General features: G+C 32.6%; 2 protein-coding genes and 1 long non-coding RNA gene across 5 annotated transcripts; all 3 read right to left on the reverse strand.

Annotated features, from left to right (window-relative positions):
• Nucleotides 1-628: 628 nt before the first annotated feature.
• Nucleotides 629-5,929, reverse strand: LOC130818911 (putative disease resistance protein RGA4). 3 transcript variants are annotated; one of them, XM_057685176.1, is made up of 3 exons: nt 5,509-5,929; nt 1,577-4,689; nt 629-1,454 (listed from the first exon to the last, which is right to left on the reverse strand). In XM_057685176.1, the coding sequence occupies exons 1-2, from the start codon at nt 5,795-5,797 to the stop codon at nt 1,589-1,591; spliced, it is 3,390 nt and encodes a 1,129-aa protein (XP_057541159.1). In that variant the 5' UTR covers nt 5,798-5,929; the 3' UTR covers nt 629-1,454; nt 1,577-1,588. The 3 variants fall into 3 exon arrangements, with proteins under 3 accessions (XP_057541159.1, XP_057541158.1, XP_057541156.1); XM_057685175.1 differs by having other exon boundaries at nt 629-1,460; XM_057685173.1 differs by having other exon boundaries at nt 629-4,689.
• Nucleotides 5,930-21,916: 15,987 nt separating this feature from the next.
• On the reverse strand, nt 21,917-22,756 carry LOC130818412 (uncharacterized). Its single transcript, XM_057684583.1, has 5 exons — nt 22,723-22,756; nt 22,603-22,613; nt 22,370-22,489; nt 22,201-22,271; nt 21,917-22,118 (listed from the first exon to the last, which is right to left on the reverse strand). The coding sequence occupies exons 1-5, from the start codon at nt 22,754-22,756 to the stop codon at nt 21,917-21,919; spliced, it is 438 nt and encodes a 145-aa protein (XP_057540566.1).
• A 69-nt stretch (nt 22,757-22,825) lies between these two features.
• LOC130818912 (uncharacterized) lies at nt 22,826-23,219 on the reverse strand. The gene is made up of 3 exons (XR_009044035.1): nt 23,141-23,219; nt 22,984-23,022; nt 22,826-22,904 (listed from the first exon to the last, which is right to left on the reverse strand). It is a non-coding gene; the product is annotated as an uncharacterized LOC130818912 (long non-coding RNA).
• Nucleotides 23,220-23,506: the final 287 nt, after the last annotated feature.

Here is a 23,506-nt window from a genome sequence, read left to right on the forward strand (position 1 = left end):
AGGAATTTTGGTGGGATGAATTAGAAGCAGTGCTAGGAACCAATGTAGAAATGTTGTTTTAAACCAAAAAAAGTTTAACAGTTAGCTTTATCTTATTACATTAGCTTATCTTTGTTCTCTTTTCAATAGTATTAAAAACGCTATTAAGTTGGTCCTACATAGGTTAGAGTTTAGGGGTTTTGCAAGCTTACTATTTTTATACACTTGTTAGTAATATAAAGGGTTGTTTGTGAGTGACCCTTGATAATAAATATCGTCTGCAAATTCACTAATTTTAGAAGTGCATATCAGCACATGATTTAATCAGTTATTTCACTCTAATTCATTATAATTAAAAATCAAAGAACTACAAATCTATACCTTCGTCGAAATAGGAAATTATTTATTTTTATAATTAGTTATGCGCACTGTAAATTCACTGTAGTATAAGGCTATCCTGGAGAAAGGAGCTACTGATGCAACCCAAGAACTTGATGGTTTGCAATTCAAGGAAAAACTCAGTAATCAAAAATAGATTAGAAAGGAACCTTTTTGCTTCGTTTGTTTAAACACATCAAATTTTATAGAAATGTTTTTTTTATGTATTGTCTAATAAAGATTTGACTTTTTATAAAAAAGGAGCATATAGGATGTGGTTAAGAACAAAAGGAAAAGGTTTGGAAAAAAATAAAATGCACGATCTTGTCACAAGTAACGTGTTTATCAACGTCAACCATAATATAATTGAATGTAAATTTGGTGTATAGTGGGTGGATATTACATTAAGTGTAGTTTTCGCCACAACTATTGTTTCTTAAATAAGTTAAAATCATTCAACAAACTATTTACCAAACGCCCCTATTTTTTCATATGCGGTTTAATTGTTTTCGTATATCAAACCAAATAAAAAAAATTGATAAGTTTTTGGATTTTTTTTTTTTTAGCTAAGTTGCTTATAAATCAAGACATAGACCCTACAACAAATTCAAGATATCTTTAATGCGCTTGATATAGCTCTCTTTGCAACTAATAAAATGTCGTTATGCAAAGAGATTACTTTCTAAAATTGTAATTATAGATTCTGTCCAATGCAAAATTATTGATCAAATTGATTACTGTATGGTAGGGAGTAGCTTGATTTGGTGATGCGTCAAGAAAGAAATGAGGAGAGCAATAGTAATGGTGAGAAGGGGACAATAGAGAGAGATGTAAATGAACATGAACAAGAACAAGAACAAGAAGAACATGAAGATACAACAGAAGTAGAAATGAGTAATTACTGATGACTAATGCAAAGAACATCAATTAAGACCATAACTTCAGTATCCTTGACAATGTGTGTTATAGCAGGTAATTCCTTACTCCAGAATATTGAATTTCATCGCTTCTTTCCTTAAAATCCGGCCTTGTCTCTTGTCTCAGTTGGAATAAATACGGGTAATTAGGATTCTATTCTCATTTAGTCCTTCCATTCCCTGATCCTATCCAATAATAAATTTTTTTGCTAAAAAAAAGTAGGCTTCAACTTTTACATAAACTTTCTTTAAACATTTTGCTAAGATATAAAGCAGAGTTTAATAAGAAAAATAAAACTAACCAGTTTAGGGTATCATCTAAGATGAAAATTACTGATGTGCTTTATAAGAGGCCAATCTTCTCCGTTTGGCTTCTGACATCTTTCTTTTAGTTTAATACATTCCACAATCTCAAGTCGTTGCAAAGACTTAAGCAAATTAAAAGATTTTGGGAGTTGATTTAATCTAGGACAATATCGAATCTCCATATGCTGTAATGCAGAAAGCTGAACAAGTGATTCAGGGAGGCACACTAAATCAGGAAAATATCGGATGGAAAGCCATTGAAGTTGGCTTAGGTACCCAATTGACTCCGGAAGGTTTCTCAACTTATATTGCCAATGTAAAGAGAGCTTTTGAAGTGTAGTAAAACAAGTGAGAGCCTTTACTAGTAGTTCCCCTCGGATGATGTTTGTCAATTTCAATATGTGAAGGCTCTGGAGATGTTTACATGCCGTCCTTGAAATCTCACTGATGCCCTCATCATCATTTGTCAAGGCTGCAGAATCCAACTCTTCACATGACTCGATTTCTAGTTCTTCAAGGACAGAGAGTCTGTGCAATGGGGGCGATAAATTTCTCAGTCTGCTGCAATCATGAATTCCGAGGCGTCTGAGAGGTGTTGAAGACTTTAAAACAACATTGACCAACTTTTTGCATTTTCTTATCGTCAATGTATGCAAGGAAGAAAAGGTGATTGAAAGAGAATCCAATTCATTAACTGAATTGATATGGAGCTTCTTCAGTGTGGAAGTAATATATGTGTCCTGATCATTCAATAGTTGTTTCAGTAGGTTTGCATGTATATTGACTGCTTCCAGAGTCTCAACGGTTCGAACCAAGGGCATGGACATCAGCTTTGGGCAACCATTTATTCTGAGTTCAGAAAGATAATTGAAAATTTGTTCTGGAAATTCATTTTTATCACTTTTAAACCATCCCTTCAGTTGGGGCAGATTAGCCAACATTAGAAACTTAAGGGATGGGTAAAATGTTTTTGTAGAAGCAACTTCCTTGTAATTATCAGAATCCTCTATCCAGTCCAAGGCATTGAGGCTCCGAAGCTGAAGGGACACAAGATTATACATTGTACTAAAGGATGGCAAATTTCGACAACGACTGCAATCTGTTATTTTTAAGGACACAAGATTACTGAGCAAGTATGAGAATTTTTGTTCCATAGCCAAATTCGGAAAACTTATTCCCGTCCAGCCTTGAACTTCCAAGTTTTTTACGGTGGGAGGAGGTTGTAAGAATTCCAACTCTACAACCTCCTCCTGGTGAGTAATTACATCAGGGTCCGCATTCAAAGACTTCCATACTAATGACAAATTATCAAGCGTCATCTTTGCTAGAATTTTATCATTTTCAGGAAGTTTATGGTGATCACGACCTTGTTGATAACGAATCTTCAGAGTTCCTGCCAACTCGGCAAAATGGGTGAGTGTATCTAGCCCATTATTTTTCCCCACAATGAATACATCTAAGGTTTCCAGTTTTGAAAAATCGGCAAACCTAGGTGGTAGATCAGTCAATTTATCCCCAACATACAAGTGCCTTAAACTATTACTCAATGTACAAAAGTCCTTTGGTAATTGTAGAATGCCAGATGGTCGCAGGTCTAGAGTTTGCAAGAATGGAAAGTCTGTTAGGTGGTTTGGGAGAAGTTCAAACGAGACACCAAGTCTAAGGTATCTTAAATGCTTAAGTTTCCCTACAGAAGTCAAACAACTTTTACAATTCACAATGGCTAAATCCAAAGCTTGTAAACCTTTTAGAGTTTCCAAAATTTCATTGAGTTCTGGAATAACAATAAGCCCACAAGATTGATAAGGAAGAAAAAGCAGAGTATTCAATTGTTTCGCATCACGAAGCCAGGATGGAGCTTTCCAATAAGAGTCCACCATAAAGCTCACATGTAGAATTTTTTGATGATCGACTTTCTCTGTAGGATTACACATAAAACGATAACGGTCTCCTACGAGATGTTTCACCACCTCATGCTTCAAAACTTGTACCTTGTAGAGCATCAAACCCCTTTTATCACTTTCACCTTCTTCAATAAAGTATCCTTCCTTGAGAAGTTCACGAAAAAAAATTTTGAAACTTTTTGCGGGAGGCATCAAATCAAGACACCCCTGAACTTCCCAAAGTTGTTGTAGTTCAGCTAGATCATAAAATATGTAGTCAAGTGGAAACAATGAAGGCAACAACACGAGTGAACGGGCATAAGGGAGGCTGTCTTGTATAAGGTATATTACTGAATTAATAGAATCATATAAATTTTCCGAACTAAAGAGCAAAATATCATATACATGCTGCCACTTCTCTAAGGTGGGGTAAGAAGATAGGATGAAAGCTATGGTTCGAATTGTTAGTAGATTATGGGCACATTCCTTAAAAATTTTATGGGCAATGTCAATAAGATTAGGAGCTCTATCCTTTTCTTCTATCTTTGAGAACGCTATGTTCAGAAACATTGCTCGATGCTCTTTCGCAGTAGGCAGAGGTAACATATAAGGTGCATTTTTAGCAATTGGCAGTGGGGAGAAGAGCTCCGGTTCTAGACTTGTGCATCTAGACGTGACAAGTATTTTGCTACCGGGTTTACAATCAATTGCTATAGACAACAAAGATCCTAATAAATAAGACCATTTTCTGGGATCATGTTCTGACAAACCATCAAGCACAAGCATGTATTTCCCGCCATAGAATTTTTTTCTCGAATCAAAATAACTCTTGCAGTTGCCAAATAATGTATCAGTTCGAAGAGCCTTGTCAATTCTTACGAATAAACTTTCTGGAGATTGGAGTCCAGATACATCAACCCAAAGTCGATGATCGAAAGTAGTTTCTACTATAGGATCATGATAGACAAGCCAAGTAAGAGAAGTTTTACCTGTGCCCGCCAATCCAAGAATAGGAATAATCAACGAAGGAGCAAAATTATGCGATTCTTCACCCATTAATAGTAAATTAATGATCTGCTCTCTCCCACCATTTCTCACAACCGATTCTTGTTTTTCAATTGAAAAGCATGGCTCAGGCTTCAGGTTTGAAATTTGAAATAACTGTTGTTGCACATCTTTAGCCAGAACTCTCAAGTACTCCGGATAAATATTTAAATTATTTTTCCCTAGTAAAAAACAAAACAAAACAAAATGAGATTGGAGCATCACATCACTAAGTAAGCAGCTCTCTTTCCTCGTAGGGTCGGTCCTGATATTTATAGGGCCCGGGAAAACATATATAATAGGCCCCTAATCTTTTCTTGCAATATACATAAAGCAATTCAATATTTATATAACAATATATTGATATAGATCTCTCTAATCATGAAATTTAATACTTATATAAAAATTTATTGATATAGAATAAATTTTCTCTTTAAAAATTCTTACTTTAAAAATTCTTAAATAATTGAAATTATCATCAAAAGAAATAAACTTTATGTTTTAAAAATTAAGTTTAGAAACCTCTAATCATAAAAATTAATAAATCCAAATTAGAATATTAAAATAACATTACATTAGTAAAAAGAACATGTTTGAATCAATAAAAATTTCTTTATTCCATTTAAGAGATTATTTTACACAATAAAAATAATTTTATTTTAGAAAAACTAGTTTAATTTTAAAGATGATAAAAATAGAACTTAAAAAAAAATTATTTTGTAACAAATTGACTCATTTTATTTTATCCGTACATTGCACGAGTTTTCATATCCATTGTTTCTATTATACTAGAATCTCCTACACATTTTATAAACATATTTAAGAATACTAAAATATCTACTCTTATAACTTCTGAGAAACTGTTTATTGATAAGACGACCTTAAAATAAAAAAAAAAAAAAACATATGCTAATAAAAATTTTAAACACATAGAGAAAAAGCTATTGTATACTTGTAGCTACGACTCAAACAAATAATTCAAATTAAATCGGTTTGCATACCTAGTGGACGCCAACGTGGACGGTGAGGCTGACGACGCTCCAATACAAGATGCTCGTTGATAAGAAACTGTAATTGGCTTGCTCCCAATCTCAGTCTGCTCTCGATATCCTTGTCTAATGCTCCAAACTTACCCATTCTTTGTAGTCGACATTGAACCTCTCGTATATAGGACATGATGTCAACCAAATGACCCCTAAAATTACCATGATAAACATACAAGTCTTCCTTAAAGTCCTGACAATAACGATAATCATCATAAATAAGAATCAAATTGATATCACTATCCATAATAATTATTTCCTTTACTCCTCTTATCCCTCATCTATCTAAAGATAAGATACAATCTCAATTACAACTTTTAAAAGAGAGAGTCTTTATAATTATCATTATATATATCCTCTAACTTGTTGGACCCACCAACCAATACTCCTACCACTTCTCTGTTTTTTCTCTTTTTTTTTTTTTTTAAAAAAAAAAAAAAAAAATTTAAAACATTAGTATTTGGGATCTCAATCATTGAAGAGCATGTTGAAAATAATAAACCCATCTTTATGGATATGAACTGTAATGTTTGTGGGTATGTAGCAATATGGCTTTGATGTAGGACAAGTAGGAGTATTAAATCAAATATGAATTATATAATCATGATTTAATTGTAAATAATGATGCCAACGTTTCTCATGGTAAATGCTACGCGTATATGAGTTGGATTAAAAGATCATATTCATATATTTAATTAAAAAGTATTAAATAACACTTTAAAAATTTGTTTAAAAACTTTAATAAATTCAGAAGAAATCATAATTACTTCGAGACTTAGGAGTGCATGCTAAAAGAATGATTATGAATAAGTCAAATTTAATGCCTTTAAATTTAATGATAATTTAATGGGTATTTATCAATAGTACCCCTAAGTTTTTCACTTTATTAATGGTATTCCTAAATAATAAACCCATTCCGCCATTTTCGTTAATGTTTATGGGTATGAACTGTAATGTTTGTGGGTTTGCAGCATGCAATATGGCTTTGATGTAGGACTCGTAGGAGTATTAAATCAAATATGAATTATATAATCATGATTTAATTGTAAATAATGATGCTAACGTTTCTCATGGTAAATGCTACGTGTATATGAGTTGGATTAAAAGATCATATTCATATATTTAATTAAAAACTATTAAATAACATTTTAAAAATTTGTTTAAAAACTTTAATAAATTCAGAAGAAATCATAATTACTTCGAGACTTGGAGTGCATGCTAAAAGAATGATTATGAATAAGTCAAATTTAATGCCTTTAAATTTAATGATAATTTAATAGGTATTTATTAATGGTACCCTTAAGTTTTTGCATTTTATTAATGGTACTCTTAAATTTTTTTGATTATCAATGGTACCCTCGTGTTATTGAGAGTCTTACAATTATAATATTTCTTGATTTTTTTCGTCCAAAATCGTCAAAAACCGTTAAAGGTTTCGGACGGAAAAAATTAAAAAGTTTACAGTTGTAAAACGCTCAATAACATATTTTGGACCAGTTTATTTTTAATGGATTCAGACCCGGATCCGGAACGTAAAGGTCCAAAACTTTTAGACCCAGATCCGAACTCGCCAGATCTGATGGATCTAGGGTCGTTAATGGGTTTACAAAAGTCTTTGAATTGTCAAATTTGAGCCTTTGTAAGTCATTTTTTTCGTACTTTTAAAAGGGGCTTATTAGAGTATTATACAAATATTTAATACTAATTTAACATGAAAATACAACAGCATAAATGAATAGGTGTCTCTATACATTTTATGTAGTGGGTAGAATCATAGGAAGATGCCTGTTTATTGTTCGTTTCCCAGTTATCAGATGCTTTGGATGGGATGAGTGCAGGCATCAACATCATCTGCATCATTTTGTCTAACTTTTCTATTTTCTATCTTTCATTGTTTTTTAGGAATTAGGATCTTCACAAACTAATGTTAGATTCTCACACCTGCAAATGTTTACTTCTATATATTGTATCTTCAACTTTAATTCTAAGTGCATTAATTGGACTGTTAGACTAATTTTGTACTTCCTTTTGCAAAGTGTATGAGTAGAGTTGTTCAAATGTGGCCCAATCCAAAAATTCAAATTAAAACCGAAAGTATCTAATCCGAAAATGTGTTCTTTTTTAGGTGTATGGAACCGACAATACCCAAACCGATTGATAATCGAAAATGAGAAAACTGAACCTAAACTGCGACCGATTTTTATAACTGACATATAACTATTGAACGAGATTACCCGAACCTAATAGTGAGTGTATCGAGTTATATCCAACTCAAATCATGCACGAAATCAAACTCGATCTAGCTAAAATCGACTTTTCGAGCCAATTTTAGTTGAATTGTTGCAAACCTAAACTAATTTTTAACATAGAGTATGGTGATTGATATTTTCATAAATTAAATTTTATGAATACGTAATGTCATATATTTAGAGTTAGTAATCAATGGTCAATTTTTATTAAGCTATTTTTAATCATAGTAGATGAAAAATTATAGAACGTGAATTTTAATTTACATTCAAACAAGTAAAAGTAACAAAGTAATAGCCATTAATTGCTTTGCATTGTAACTATTTTCCATTAAGTTAAGAGAAGTTTATCATCAATTTAAAAACGACTAGCAACTTAATCTGATATTGACTCGATCGATAGTAATTAGTAACTCGTAGCTGAATTCTACTTGAAAAAGTATCCGAACCCAATCTGTAGCCGGTAAAAGCGAACCAATTATTAATCGATGACAACCTAAAACCGATTGACACTCGACTCAAACTTCAACCGATATCGAACTGATGCAAACTCAATAGCTCGAATAAGTAATTTTTAACCAAACTGTGACTAACCGACCCGATCCGAGTGTGACCCACTAAAACACGTATCCGAAATATAGCCAAACCGAATGATATACGTCCGAAACCGACCTGATAACCAGAATGAACACCTCAACGTAACGACTGTTGGAATACTTTTGGGCCCTCATTAATGAGAGGCCCTATATCTGTAGCATGAGATGCACAGCTTGTGCACCCGGCCTGGTCAAAGTTACATGTAAGAGATAGTGTTAGTGCAAGTGTCAAATTACCTATTATTGGAGAAGACGTTTATCACCAAATGGCTCAAGCCAAGACATATATCATTGTGAGCAATGATGGGGATGCAAAGAGGTTGAGTGAATTAAAGTGGGGGCTTTGAGGAAGTAATGAAGGAGGGTCTTATGTGTGTCATGTAGATGGAGTAACGAAGAAAAAGAAGGGTGCAAGAAGTGTCTTGAACGAGGCATCAACACCACATGTTTGCTAAGCAGCAACAAAACAAGGGAATAGGTGCTCGACTGCACCAACTCATTCGAGCAGGTCAAGTCACTGGCCCATTTCTCTATTTATGTTTTGTTTTCAACTTATTGGACACGTTTGAGCTTTGGACTAGAGTTTATTATAATGTTTTAGGGATTATATAAGGTCCTTAAATCAGGTTTAAACATATGTTAATCAGGCTAATACAAGGAAAAGAGGAGTTGAGAGCCTAAAGAGTTCCTCTTGTATTAGATGAGTGACCTCCATTGAAGGTGGAAGATTTAAGCTTGATAATATTGGATCAAGCATTGTGAGCTTTATTTCATTAATGTATTATTAAATTAGTTCATTAAATATAATTCCATTTGAGAGGTAAGTGTCCAAGAGACCATTTTTCTTTATGTACGCTTTGTTAATCAAAGCTTTAATCAATTTGTGCGTATTCTTGTTCGTACTCTAATTTTCAATTTTCTTTTACATTTTTTCTCACCATTATTAGATATAAGGCCCTTTCATTTCAAGACGTAATTTGAATACAACTTAAATTCAAACTATAAAAAAAGAAAAACATATAATAGTACAAATGTAAAAACATGAATTTCAACTCTAGGCGCAATACTTTCTTAAGTAACTTGATAATTACTGAGTAATAATATTCATAATCTAAAGAATAACATAATTTATTTAGATTAAATAAAAGTTTGTGAATATTCTTATATTTTATTACTCCCTCACAGTTGAAATGGGTGATTCACAAACACTAAAGCTTGGTGTGAAGTCTTGAAATAAAAAAGATGTTCACAATCTTATATCAGAAAGGGACATGGAGAGCGTGAACTTCGTCACTTGCTACTTTTTCGGAAAAAAAATATATGAATATTCAATTCTATGTGTGTGCTTAGCTGATTTTGTACTACATTGTCATACATGTAGATAACACTAATAATGTTGCAGTAGCGTATACTAAAGTGACTTTGAGAATTGGACAATGAATTTCTAAAAGTAGGTTATGAAACTCCAGCCCCATGATTCTGAAAAACATGTACAACGCCTTTGTATTCGGCCACACCACTAGATCAAGACAAAGTAGCTTACCACTTTGATGACTAAAAGAGGAGGTTATATCACCCAAAAATACACAATAACTATAGATTGAACAACGAGCATCAGGGTATCCTGCCCAATCAGCATTGATATAGAAGAGAAGAATAACGGTGGATAAAGGATACAAATTATGACCATAATTAAGTTTTCCACGAATATATCTTAGTATGTGACGATAACATGTATTTGAGAAGTCATAGGGTTATACATAAAAGGGTTACTTATGCACACCATATGAAATGCATGATCTAGTAAAAGTGAAATATTATAAGGCACAGGCAAGACTGGGGCAGAGAGTAGAATCCTTGAAGGGATATAATGAGGATGCACTGAGTTTAGATTTGGTATTCATTAGAGTAGGAAAGGATCCAAATGAAGACATTGATGTACAAATGAGATCATCCCATGGTATATTTTCCCTAGGATGGATACAACCCCCATAGCCTGATATCTTATGCAAATACCATGGAAATAACTAAAGTACACAAGTCTTATTAGAAATTCAACTATTCTCTTGAGAGACTGTCTCTTTGAGAGACATATCTCAAAGCCAGCCCATTAAAAATTAATACCTACTTATCATATTCTTAATGCCTACTTACATTATCCTTAATGCTTATTTATCGTATCCTTAATGCCTACTTTTAATATTCAAATGTCTACTTACATCATTCTTAATGCTACTTATAATATTTTAAAAAATATATAATGGGCCGGCCCAATTAGAGATGGTCTTTCAAAGAGATCGTCTCTCACAAGAATTTGTGTTAGAAATTTTAAACAAAGTACCATACACTAGTGGAAAAAAACGTATTTGCTGCGTATCATTTGCTGCGGTTTTATTATATATGCAGCAATAAATAGGAAATAGAATTAGAAAAAAAAAACAACAAATTGCTGCTGTTTTAAGGTTTGACCGCAGCAAATACTCAGTAGCACAATTAATTGCTGCGGTTTTGCTATGGCCCGCAGCAAATAAGTGCATTTTAAACTAAAATAAATAAATAAATAAAATATAAGCATTATTTGCTGCGGTTATTTAATGACCGCAACAAATAAGTATTTTTAAAAAAAAAAGTGAAGAAAAAATTTAGAGGCAAACAGACCCAATTCCGCGCCTCGCGTAAATCTCCGCGTCCCGCTGAGTGCCTTCTGACCCAGCAAATAACCATTACACAAATACTTTAATTGCTCCGGTTATCGAGGCCCGCAGCAAATAACCATTACACAAATAAATTAAAACCCGCCATTTCAATTTTTTTTTTCACAAACTCGACTTCTTCATTGCTGCATTTGTATTCTCTCACAAACCCATTGAAAAAACACTTCATCTTCATCTTCATCTGCTTCATTCCTCTTCTTCAACTTAACAAACGTAACATCAAAGTTCTTCATCTTCACAAAGTTCTTCATCTTCATCTGCAAACTCGAAAAACGCAGTGTTAAAAGTTTCTTCAAAGTTCTTCATCTTCTTAGTTCATAAAACCACGAAATTTAATACTTTGGTCTTGTTCATCTTCAAAACCCACGACATTAAGGTATTTTTTTCTCCTTTTAATTTGTAAAGCATTTAAGTTTTGCAAGATATTCATGAAAAAACTCGAAAATTATGGCAACCGTTTGTATACTAATTTTGCTTCTCTGTTTTTCGTTGTAGATAACATAACCCACGAAATTAAGGTAATTATATTTATTTTACTAATTTGCAAGTTCATATCTTTATTGTTTAACATATAATTTAGTAATTTAGTGAATTTTTGTTTGAATTGTTATTTGCAAATGATATGTTTTGCTTTTGCTTGTATGCTAGTATGCCAAATCTGGATATTATTTGAGCAAAATTTTACTATTTGTGAAATTTACATTATTCAAGTTTATGTTATTAGTTTGTTAAATATTTGTGTAATTTGTTAAAAATGTGGTTTGTTGTTATAGTTATGTCTTTAACTATTAGAATTAGAATTTGATTTTATTTACAATGTAGTGCTTAATATTGAAGTATGAAGTATAGAATTAGAATATGAAGTATGTATATTTAGGGTTAAATAGATTTGGTATAAATAAGTATATATTTTTTTAGGGTTAAATATGTTTGTTAGAAATAAGTATATATGTTTAAAAGTTGTGTAATAATTTTGTTTTGAATCAATTAATCACACTAATTAGGATGACAAAAGATCGTTCTTAGATGTATGGAAGCATTGAATCGTCGGAATTTATTGATGGCGTATTAGAATTTTGTAGTATTGCGGTTGAACATCAAGTTAGGACGGAGGGAGTTGGTTTTTATTGCCCATGTGTCAGTTGTGGCAATGTATCAAAGGTAGATAGTGTTGATATCCTTAGGGAGCACATACTTCGACGTGGGTTTGGGCCTCAATATCATGTTTGGGTTTGGCATGGTGAGGAGGGAGTTTACAAAGAGAAAAGTGTTGTTGAGGACGTCAATAATGTGGCCGATGTCAATGAGGATGTAGTAGATCATGTTGATGGGTATGAGACAGATGAAGAGAATGTCGACGAGGATGTGGATCGTGTTGATGAGATGATGGAGGGAGTCGAGGATGAGTTAGGAAAACGTCCTCGTGTTTTTGACTTGTGTTCTTTATATTACTTAGCTTATGTTCTAATATATTTCTATTCATACTCTTTCAGGTACTGATATACAATGCATCTATTCAGAGACAAAATTGTCCCCGAGATTGAGACCTCGGATAATGAGCATCGTAGTTACGGCAGTGAAGAGGACCAAATTGTGAGATACGAGTGTATGGCTGAAGACGCTCCACCAATTGACAATGATTTTGAGACTGAAGACGCCCCACCAATGGATGCTCCCACTACCAGTAAGAAAAGAAAAAGGCGAGGTCCTACGAAAAACCTAAAAGTCACAGAACCCATACATTTGGAATACAATGCATTGGGTCAACCCTGCGGAAAATGGCGTAGGCAATATGGAAAACAAGTGGGCCTATGTATCCGCAAGATTTCCATATTGCACGCATGGAACGAGGTTCCAGAGGGTTTGAAAAACTCTCTATGGAATGATACTTTGGTAAGCAACTTTACTATTTTTACTCATTTAGTTTCATTTTAAAATTAATTTAATTGACAGTAATAAATATAACTTTTTTTTGTAGAATCTTTTCCACATCGAGAGCGATGAGGACAAGAAGAATGTGTTTCTTTCAGCTGTTGCTGAAAGATTCAGAGATTTCAAATCCAAGCTAGTAACTGGCTGGATTACGAAGAGGCATGCCCGTACGACCAAAAAGGTCAAAACGGGAAACGAAGGTGGAGAGCAAGCACCTTCGAAGATGCCCTACGAAATATGGGCATTAAACTAATACATGACATTTGATTTCTATTGGTTAATTAGGAAAAGCGTGGTAAATCTTTTGATTCTGCAAATAAAAGAAAGTTTTACCATCACTTGGGCCAAAAAACGTACGATGAGGTCCGAAAATAGTGGGTGGATGCGAGTTTATACCCCAATCAAAGTTCATCCACGCCCTCATCTACGACTACCTTCGCATCCGTGAATACTCCTACTAGAGATCGGGTGCGTGATTGGTATTGCGGGCTTCATTCCCGAGATGCAAGTGGTAAATTTACCATTAATGATACGGGAACGAAGAAGGTTGCTGATGCTGTGGTGAGTTTTGAAATTATTAAGTATATTCTTGATTTGTTTTGTATTTTTTGGCTTTGATTTACTTATACTAATTGCTATATATGTCTCTTTTTATTTGAACAGATGGGCTGGAAGGAAAAAGAAGCTACGGGGGAGTTCACCCCAAGAGGCAATGTTGACGCATTTCATATGGTCTTAGGGAAAGACCACAGTGGGCGGGTAGTCGGAAAGGGAGGCGTCAGCGTGGGGTTACAGAAGGCATTCGGCAAAGAGTGTGTTGCTACTCAATCCCGAACGACGCTGCGGGATGAAGTAGCAACCCTCCAAGCAGAGATTACGAAGGACGTTCTCGCCAAACTGGCCGTCGTGTTGCAGAAGATGGGAGCACCCGTTGTTGACTTGGCAAACCTGATTGTCGAAGATCAGGAAAGTCAACATGGGGATTCTAATGCTTCGGTCGAGCCAACACCCGAGCCCATTACCCCCGTAGCACCCCTGCCCATTACTTTCGCTGAAGGGGAAAACCCCACACGGGAGACCACAAACTCCGTTGCTCAAAATCCGGAGCCAGTGCTACAGGTACATAGTTTTTAAATATATAAGAACTTATTAATTTAAATTGCAACGCGTTTTAATATTTTATTATGATGCTTATTATACTAAACGACACAATTTTCAGGAGGCGACCCCTTGTTCTCTTTTGCTGCCTCAGTTAGGTGTTGCTAGTGATGGCGACTTAACTGAGGTTGCATATGGTGTGGCCCAGCCAACCAAAGAGGGCCAAACAGTGCATTCGATGCCTGTTACAAGTGGCCACATCAGTGTGACCGTGGAAACTATGGTAAAGGGGTTTGAAGATTTCTCACTCCCGGTTCCAATGCCAGCATGGAGCCTTGAGAAACTATCAGACGCCCTAGGTAGTTTCGTCACATGGCCATATGCTTGAGTCCGATTCACTAACATGGTAAGAATCATTTGTACCTTATTTATTTTTATTTTTTTAATTGCATGCTTACACTAATTTAATTGTATAAATTGAAATAGCAAAAGAGTCCAAAGGGATCTTGGAGAGAGATCGGTTCCTCAGCAAAGGTGTCGACTGGGTCAAAGTCGATGCCAAGCACTCCAATTTTGACTTATGCGGAGCTAAACGATCTCTCTCAAGATTGCAAATGGCTGCACACTTGTGCATCTCGCCTGCGTGAGGAGGACCCAATCATTCTAAACCTACAGAAGGACCAATTCTGCTTTTTAGAAAGCCCGTTTGTAATTATTGGTCCTAGTGACATTGGGCAATTTTTGAGAGCAGAGATGCTGAATGTAGCTCTTATCCATGTCTACATGAGGTGATGCTCATTATCTTACAAGTTAGGCATTGTTGTTTAATTGTTTTAATAACTGAATTACTAACAAAATTTTCTTATTCGTGAGTTTAGTGCGGCTTACGAGGAGCTAAATTCTTGCGAACCTCCAATAAAAATTGGATGGTTTTGTCCTGAGTCGATTTCGGGTACTAAATGTGTAAATGATCCAGATGACGTCAGAGCATACATTGAGACTGCTTTGACTAATTCCCTTGCATCTAAGCACACGTTCATTCTGGCTCCATATATGGAAGAGTAAGTTTTATTTTTGAAATTGAACTTATCTTTTGATATTTAAAGTCACCTATTCTCTAATTTGTTGATTTTAAATTTGCGTTTGTAGTTTGCATTTGATACTTTTGGTCATATGTCCTTTAACGAACACTGTGCACATCTTCAAGTCATTACAAAAACCTTAAAGCCCGCCTCGCAACACAAAATTCAAAGCGTTGTTGAATGCGTACGTAATATTAATTATTTTACCAATTTGATTTAATTAAGTGTTATATATATATATATATATATATATATATATATATATATATATATATATATATATATATATATATATATATATATATATATATATATATATATATATATATATATATATATATATATATATATATATATATATATATATATATATATATATATATATATATATATATATATATATATATATATATATATATATATATATATATATATATATATATATATATATATATATATATATATATATATATATATATATATATATATATATATATATATATAGTATTACTTTTCCCATGCGTTTCAGCACAATGAAAAAAGTGCGTGGACAAATGGGATCTAAATCCAGAGCCACATTTCCAAAATGGACAGCAATAAAGGTACACAAATTCGATTTTATGCGTTTTTAAGCTTTTTTGGCACTTTTGCGCATAAAGTAGCTCAAACTTGGTTTTTTTTGCACGAAACTTGGCACACAACACTATTTGGTATATACTATTGAAAATCATAGTCATATGCTAGAAATTACGTGTTAAGTTGCGATTTTATGCGTTTTTGACACTTTTGCGCATAAGGTAGCTCAAAATTGGTTTTTTTTGCACGAAACTTGGCACACAACACTATTTGGTATAAATTTTATGTGTTGAAGTGGTTATAATTGAAAATCATAGTCATATGCTAGAAATTACGTATTAAGTTGCGATTTTATGCGTTTTTAAGCGTTTTTGGCACTTTTGCGCATAAAGTAGCTCAAACTTGGTTTGTTTTGCACGAAACTTGGCACATAGCACTATTTGGTATATATTATTGTGTTGAAGTGGTTAGAATTGAAAATCATAGTCATATGCTAGAAATTACGTGTTAGGTTGCGATTTTAAGGGTTTTTAACCGTTTTTGGCACTTTTGCACATAAAGTAGCTCAAACTTGGTTTTTTTTTTTTTGCACGAAACTTGGCACACAACACTATTTTGTATATATTATTGTGTTGAAGTGGTTAGAATTGAAAATCATAGTCATATGCTAGAAATTACGTGTTAAGTTGCAATTTTATGCGTTTTTATGCTTTTTTGACACTAACATCTTTTTTCTCTTAGTGCTTTCGACAACCTTCTAATTCCGTTTATTGCGGCTACTACACTCTCAAATACATGGACAATATCTTAAAATCCGTGAAGGAGGTTGGAGTCGAAAACATAGATGCCGTAAGTATTTGTTACGTTCTTAAATTATTATTATTGGTAAAATCTAATGTTTATTAATCTTTTAATTTTATTTTATATTATAGGTTTTATACGACATTCCGAGGGAAACTGTAACAAGAGCGGCAATCTCGATACATAATTAACATTTAATAATAATGTTTAATACAAAAAAAATATTGCGGAAGTCTCAAAATGCCGAATTGTTAAAAACTTTAAATCATAAAACTAAAACTGTTTAAAACAAAAGTAAAATATTATTACCTCTGATAAGAAATATTGTTTGCTCAAAAAGAAAAAAAAAATACATCATCATCAAGTCATCAATGAAGATACAAAAAGCAGCTAAGTTCCCGATAAATCAGTAATAGCTGCGGCCTGGATCGGAACCTGAACTAAATCCTGCAAAATGCTGCCATCCATGATACGGATGACAGCCGATTGAATCGGTCAGCGCTTAACTGACACTACCGTATACTTTTACCACGTTCTTTTTCTGTTACATACTTTTAAGTCATTAAGATACCATTCTCGATCCTGACAGAAGTACGTTACTGCCACTTATACAATTCGATAATCTTAACACTTGAGTAAGTTCATTTGGTTAATACTCATAACCGTACCATGCATCATAGCATCAACACTAATCAAGTTTATCACTGATCAACAAGCATATCAATATGACACCTGATATATGTAAGGGTCTGGTTAGGTGAGAACCGTAGTCCTAAACCCTAACTGTGGTGGGAGTCGTCACCCCTCCAATACAATATTTATGCTCAAGCTCTACAGGATAGGTAGCGAACCCCCTGTCTTACACCGCATTTTACGTGCCGGCCAACACGGACGCCGGGATTTTACATGCCGGTCCATGGTTCGACATTACCTTACTATTAGGGTCATTCAATCAATACATTTCACACAAGTACATCACATTTTTATTACTCCAAGTTGACTTTGAATTTGAATTTGACCAACCTAAGTGGTAACTTCATTTATTTAATATAATTCTTAATCATAACCTTTACGTCTTTATATGTTCATTACTTAATTTTTACACATTAAATTTTATTTATAACTTTATTTTAATAGGTCACTAAATTCACACTAATAACTTAATATTTTATTAATAGTCTCTAAATTAGTATTTTCCACAAGTAGCTACTAAAATCTATTTCTCTTGAAATAAGTTCCCAAAATCAAAATTTCCAACTTTAAAATAAATAAAACTTTATTCTCCTCACAAAATCAAACATTCTAATTAAAATTCAAGTTAAACTGCAACATTTGGATAAGTTTTCAAAATTCAACAAGTTTACCAAAAATAATTATTTCAAGTTTGGAAAAACAAGTAAACTTATTAGATTCGCAAAAATCAACATTCTAGTTATAAAACAAATAAAACTTATAATTTCACAAAAATCAATATTTCACACATAGTTTAAGAACAAGTTTACTAAAATTACTTTTATATCTTTTTATATAAATTTTGGTCAAATAATTAGCAGATAAAATATTATTTTGTACTAAATAGTAATTAAATGTCACAAAAGTTTTTTTTTTTTTATATTTATTTTTTTTTAATTATGAAATCTCATATATTCAAGAAAATCACTTCAATATTTAATAACTTATAAAGCTTTCTCAAAAATAACTTTTAAGATTTTGTTTTAATATTATCACAAAATAGCTTATAATAATATATATAAAAAAAAATCAAACTCTTTTTCTTTTTAATATGATAATGGTCGAATGGCCTATGAGTATTTTGGGACCTTTTTCACTAACAAAACAACTTCATTTAATTTATTATAGTAAATTCAAGATTTAAATAATTAACATAACTACTAAAAAAAAATAAAAACTTTACACAATAACTTAGAAATTTACTATTACTTTAAGGATAAACTTAAATCTCAGAATAACGTATAATAACAATATTCTTAATATAATCATACTTAGTAAAATACGTTCATAAAATAACTTACTACCTTATAAACTAGTTTGAAGACTAACATAAACATATTAATACAAAATTCTAACATAAAATAAATTCTTAAATATAATAACATTTCTAATGTAACACATAACTCATAAATATACTAGCACTAGTTTATAATATAAATCATGCTTAATATCACTAAAATATAATTTTGCACTCAACTTCCTAAACTTGTTCAAAGATTATTAAATTAACATACTAAAAATACTTTTAGCATACACATGATTAATATAATCTTGATCTAAATTCCACTAAAATATATCAACATATTTCATACTTTGCATATTATAAGGTAAATATAATGTAAAATTCCACAAAAAGAGTAGGGTAAGAAGTTATACCATACTAACACCAAGGATTAGTACTAAGTGCTAATTAGGAAAATAATAAGAAATAAAATCCTCCAAGATAGATAATAATGCTCCAAAGATAATTAATCCCAACTCCCAAAATAATGATGATGATTTAAGCTAAATAAAGAGTGTTCTAAGCTCCATGTTCTTTAATTTCTTCAATTAATAAAGGTATTAATGTAGTAAGATTTTAATGAAGTGAAAATATAAGAAAGAATGTTAGAAAGATTTGATGATGGTGGTGTAAGTGATATCATGGCTAAGGGGGTATTTATAATGGTTTGGGCAACTTTGTAGTTCATTAGATTGTATGAAAAAGAGTGTTAGGAGTATTGAAGAAGGTTAACTTGTGTAAGTGATTTAGAGTGTGTAAGTGAATGTGTAAGAGTTGGAGTGTGTAAGTGAACGTGTAAGAGTTTGGAGTGTAGAAGAAGGTTAGCTTGTGTAAGGAAATGGTGATAGCTTGTGTAAGTGATGAACATCATGGGTTACCATAGAAAGGATTTTGGTTCATCAAAATATTGTTCTAGTATGTACAAGTGAATATACTTTAAAATAATGGGTAAATTTGATCATGAAAATATGTAGTTTATTTAAAATTTTGCTTAAACTATACTTAATGCTAATAATAAAAATACGACTCATTTTTATGTATAAAATAATTATATCAAAATTATAAGGTTAAAATAATAAGTAGTAATGTTAGTTTAAGGAAGAAAGTTAAAAAGTAACGTTTTACAAAACCATGAATATAATAATAAAATTTTACTTTTCGCACTATAAAATAATAAAATAATATTTTAGTGCTTATAAAAAGATTTTAAACAAAATACTATTTTAAGGTTTAATATTTGAAAGAAATTACAAAATCGAAAAAGATTTAGGAATTAAAGATGGTTTGAAATGGATAATCAAAGGATTAGAGATTTGAATTGAAAATTCGGAATAATTAATCGAAAGATTAAAATTAAGAATTTTGAGTCTGTTACAGAAATACGCCCTCTGAGAAGTGGAGAGATGCGCGAATTAAAAGACAAGATTGCCACGTATCTTGCTAATTTTTGTCCTTGATAAATTGTAATTAGTATAGATTTTTTAGGACTTTAATGTATATTATTATATATATATATATATGTATGTACATAATATTATATTATATATACGATCGAGAGTTTTTTATTACAAAGAGATTATTGGTGATTATTTGTGATTATCATTGGATTATTATTGGATGAATCATTGTTATTACATTGTACATTATTATTGGATTATTATTAGTATAAAACGAAAAAAGAAAAAAAAATAATAACTATTTGCTGCGGTCAGCCCCCAAAACCGCAGCAAATAAGTGGTGATTATTTGCTGCGGTTTTGGGGGCTGAACGCAGCAAATTGCCACTTATTTGCTGCGGTTTTGGGGGCTGACCGCAGCAAATAATGCTCTTTTTTGCTGCGGTTTTAAAACGCAGCATTTAAAATAGGTCATTTGCTGCTATCGCTATTGCTTAGGGCCAAAACCGCAGCAAATAATGGCCAAAAAACCGCAGAAAATGAAGTTTTTTCCAATAGTGATACAAGAACGTAATTTTGATGCTAAGTTGATAAATAAGTCACTTCTTAAATAATGCCAGACTAAGAATAAACAAATCGTGGATGGTTTCGCAGAAGGACTATATGTCCCACCATAGTCAATGCTCACATTTCGACCTACACTATGTTGTTTAACAGTACCATCAGAATGCTTTTTATGTCTAAAAGTCCGTAGAAAACAAAAAAACTCTGACATTAGAAGGATTGGGGACTAAATCTCAAGTCTTATTCTGAGTTAAAACATCAAATTCAAAGTCAAAACCATTTTTCAATTACGGTCTTGCATCTATGTGACTATGAGGTAATGGATATTTGGAACCTTCTTGGTATTTGAGATTGAGTTTAAATATATCGTATTGGCTTCGACCAAGAAGATGAATTAGATGGAACGGGCGAGGTGATCCATTTGTGCGTTAGGCATGCTATGCAAGGCCATTTCAGACATTAAGCAAGGTGTGCATTTATATAGAGCCCAAGTCTTGAAAAAGGATAGATACTCGATATGTAATTCATGATTCACAAATTCTTACTTGAGACAGTCTGAAGAGACGTCTCAAGTTTGGACCGACCCAATTTTTGATTTTAAAAAAAAAGAAAAAGTAATTAAACTTTCTAAACACACGTGTATAGTTGGGTATATAATGAACTGTGTTTGGGATTATAACCACTACTACATTAATGAGCTATTACTACCCCAAATACTCGTAGCAATAGGTTCAATAACCGTTGCAATAGGTCTATAGCAACGGTTCCATACCCATCGCATTTGTGGCCGTAGGTATAGATCTATTGCAACGGTTCAGCTATCTATTGCGATGGTTTCAATTTCACCGTAGCAATAGCTTCTTATCACCGTCGCTATAGATCTATTGCTACGGTCTCACTATAACCGTAGCAATAGGTTCTTATCACTGTCGCTATAGACCTATTGCGACGGTCACTTTGCAACTGTTATAATAAGTCTTTTGCGACGGTCATTGCAACCTATTGCAACCCCATGTTTTATCCGTTCCAATGGGTCTATGGCGATGGTAATGGCTCTCTATTGCAACGCCTTGATAAAGCTATAAATTATATACATATATATATATATATATATATATATATATATATATATATATATATATATATATATATATATGTATATATATATATATATATATATATATATATATATATATATATATATATATATATATATATATATATATATATATATATATAAAATTAACTTTGATATAATTCATCAACTCTAATACAAAATAAAGCACCAACTCTAATTAGTTCAATTAGTGGTTTTGATACATGCAACATTGCAAAAGGACTTCATCATCAACAAAGAACTTCAACTTTGATATAATTCCTCTTCTTCATTAGCTCCATCAAGTGTGAGTGTGATTGCCTTGCAACGGAGACCAGATGCTGAACTTTCAATATTCCGCCTCTCCCAACCGTAACCTTGCTGCCGCGGTTATCTTTGACGACACTACTTGGTATATTAGAAGTTGTTGCCTGTAAGAATTTATATTTATACCTGTTTATCAATACAATCAAAGAACTTTGAATCATAGTGAATAAAAACCAAAGAGTAGAATTTACAGGATATTAGTATGTACCGATGAGACACTTCACGATCACAGCTCAAAGCTGCTAAAAGATCAGTATTTGCATAATACATAAAGTCTATCTGCAAAAAATAACCCAAAATATGCCCAAAACTGATAAATACATCTATCAGCAAGAGAGAAGCAAAGTCAAATGAGCTCAATACCCTTTAAGCTTAACCTGTAGATCACCATGGCCTTCACTTCTGAACGCAACCGAAGGAGGAGTTGGTTGTAATGTTAGTTTGATACTTGATCCGGGCCATTCCAGATCATCAATAGCTTCTTTCAAAGCTGCAGACTAAAAATACACTTTGAAAGTAAGCCTAAAATGACCGAAGGTCAAAAGTCATATCTCATCTAATCCTCATTTTATGCAGCATATTTTGCCTCGTGTATGAGGAGAGTTTATACAACATTCACACCTATGGCCTAAAGGGTATATGAGTAGAGGAAATAAGGTCCGAGCATGCATAGATTATAGCTAAGTTATTTGAAAAATACTATTGATATTGAACTATATAAATTGGTCACCAAGTGGATTTAGAATCGCTAAAGTATCTGACATATCAGAAGGTGTAAATTCATATAAAGAACATATCTTTGCACATTAGAAAAGATCCCTTTACTTAGTTATACCTAATGTAGTCCTTCTCTGTCAAGAAAGTTTGAAGATAATCATCCTTTTTCTCAACTAGATTTTCAGCAAACATATTCTGTCAAAGAAAATAAGCATATTCAGCCAAGGAGCAAGAGATAAGGTCAGTTATTTGCAATATTAACAGTCAAGAATACCTGAAGTGCAGGTTTTAGGTCTGTTATGCCTTTCCCTCTCTATGAAGAAAATAACACCAAAATGAGAAAAATTAGATAAAAGGAAATTTATCGCAAGACGCTATAGGATAAATGTTTCACAACTACCTTCAACCCAAACATATGTATCAGGACTTACATCAGATGAACTCTCATAAGTGATATCTGCATATGCATGGAATGATAGACTACTGACCCAGACAATAATCTGCAAACTTGAACAAACCGAATCAGAATACAGAAAATAACATCCTCACTAACCTCGATACCATTACCCCCATCTCTCTTTGATTCCTCTGCTCCAAATATCAACAAATTTCTAAGCAAATAGGAGAAAATAGAAATATTTTGTAGATTATAGCTTCAGCCAACAAGAAGCATAAAATTAATTCTTATGGAGGAATTTAAATGCTATAGAGATTTGAGGAGAATAAAAGTAGCTTCAGCCAACAGTTTGTTAAATGTGCCAAAATGAAAACCTGTAGTACTAAACTAAACTGAAGAT

Source organism: Amaranthus tricolor, chromosome 7 (assembly GCF_026212465.1).
Source record: "Amaranthus tricolor cultivar Red isolate AtriRed21 chromosome 7, ASM2621246v1, whole genome shotgun sequence".
In the NCBI taxonomy this organism is placed as follows: domain Eukaryota; kingdom Viridiplantae; phylum Streptophyta; class Magnoliopsida; order Caryophyllales; family Amaranthaceae; genus Amaranthus; species Amaranthus tricolor.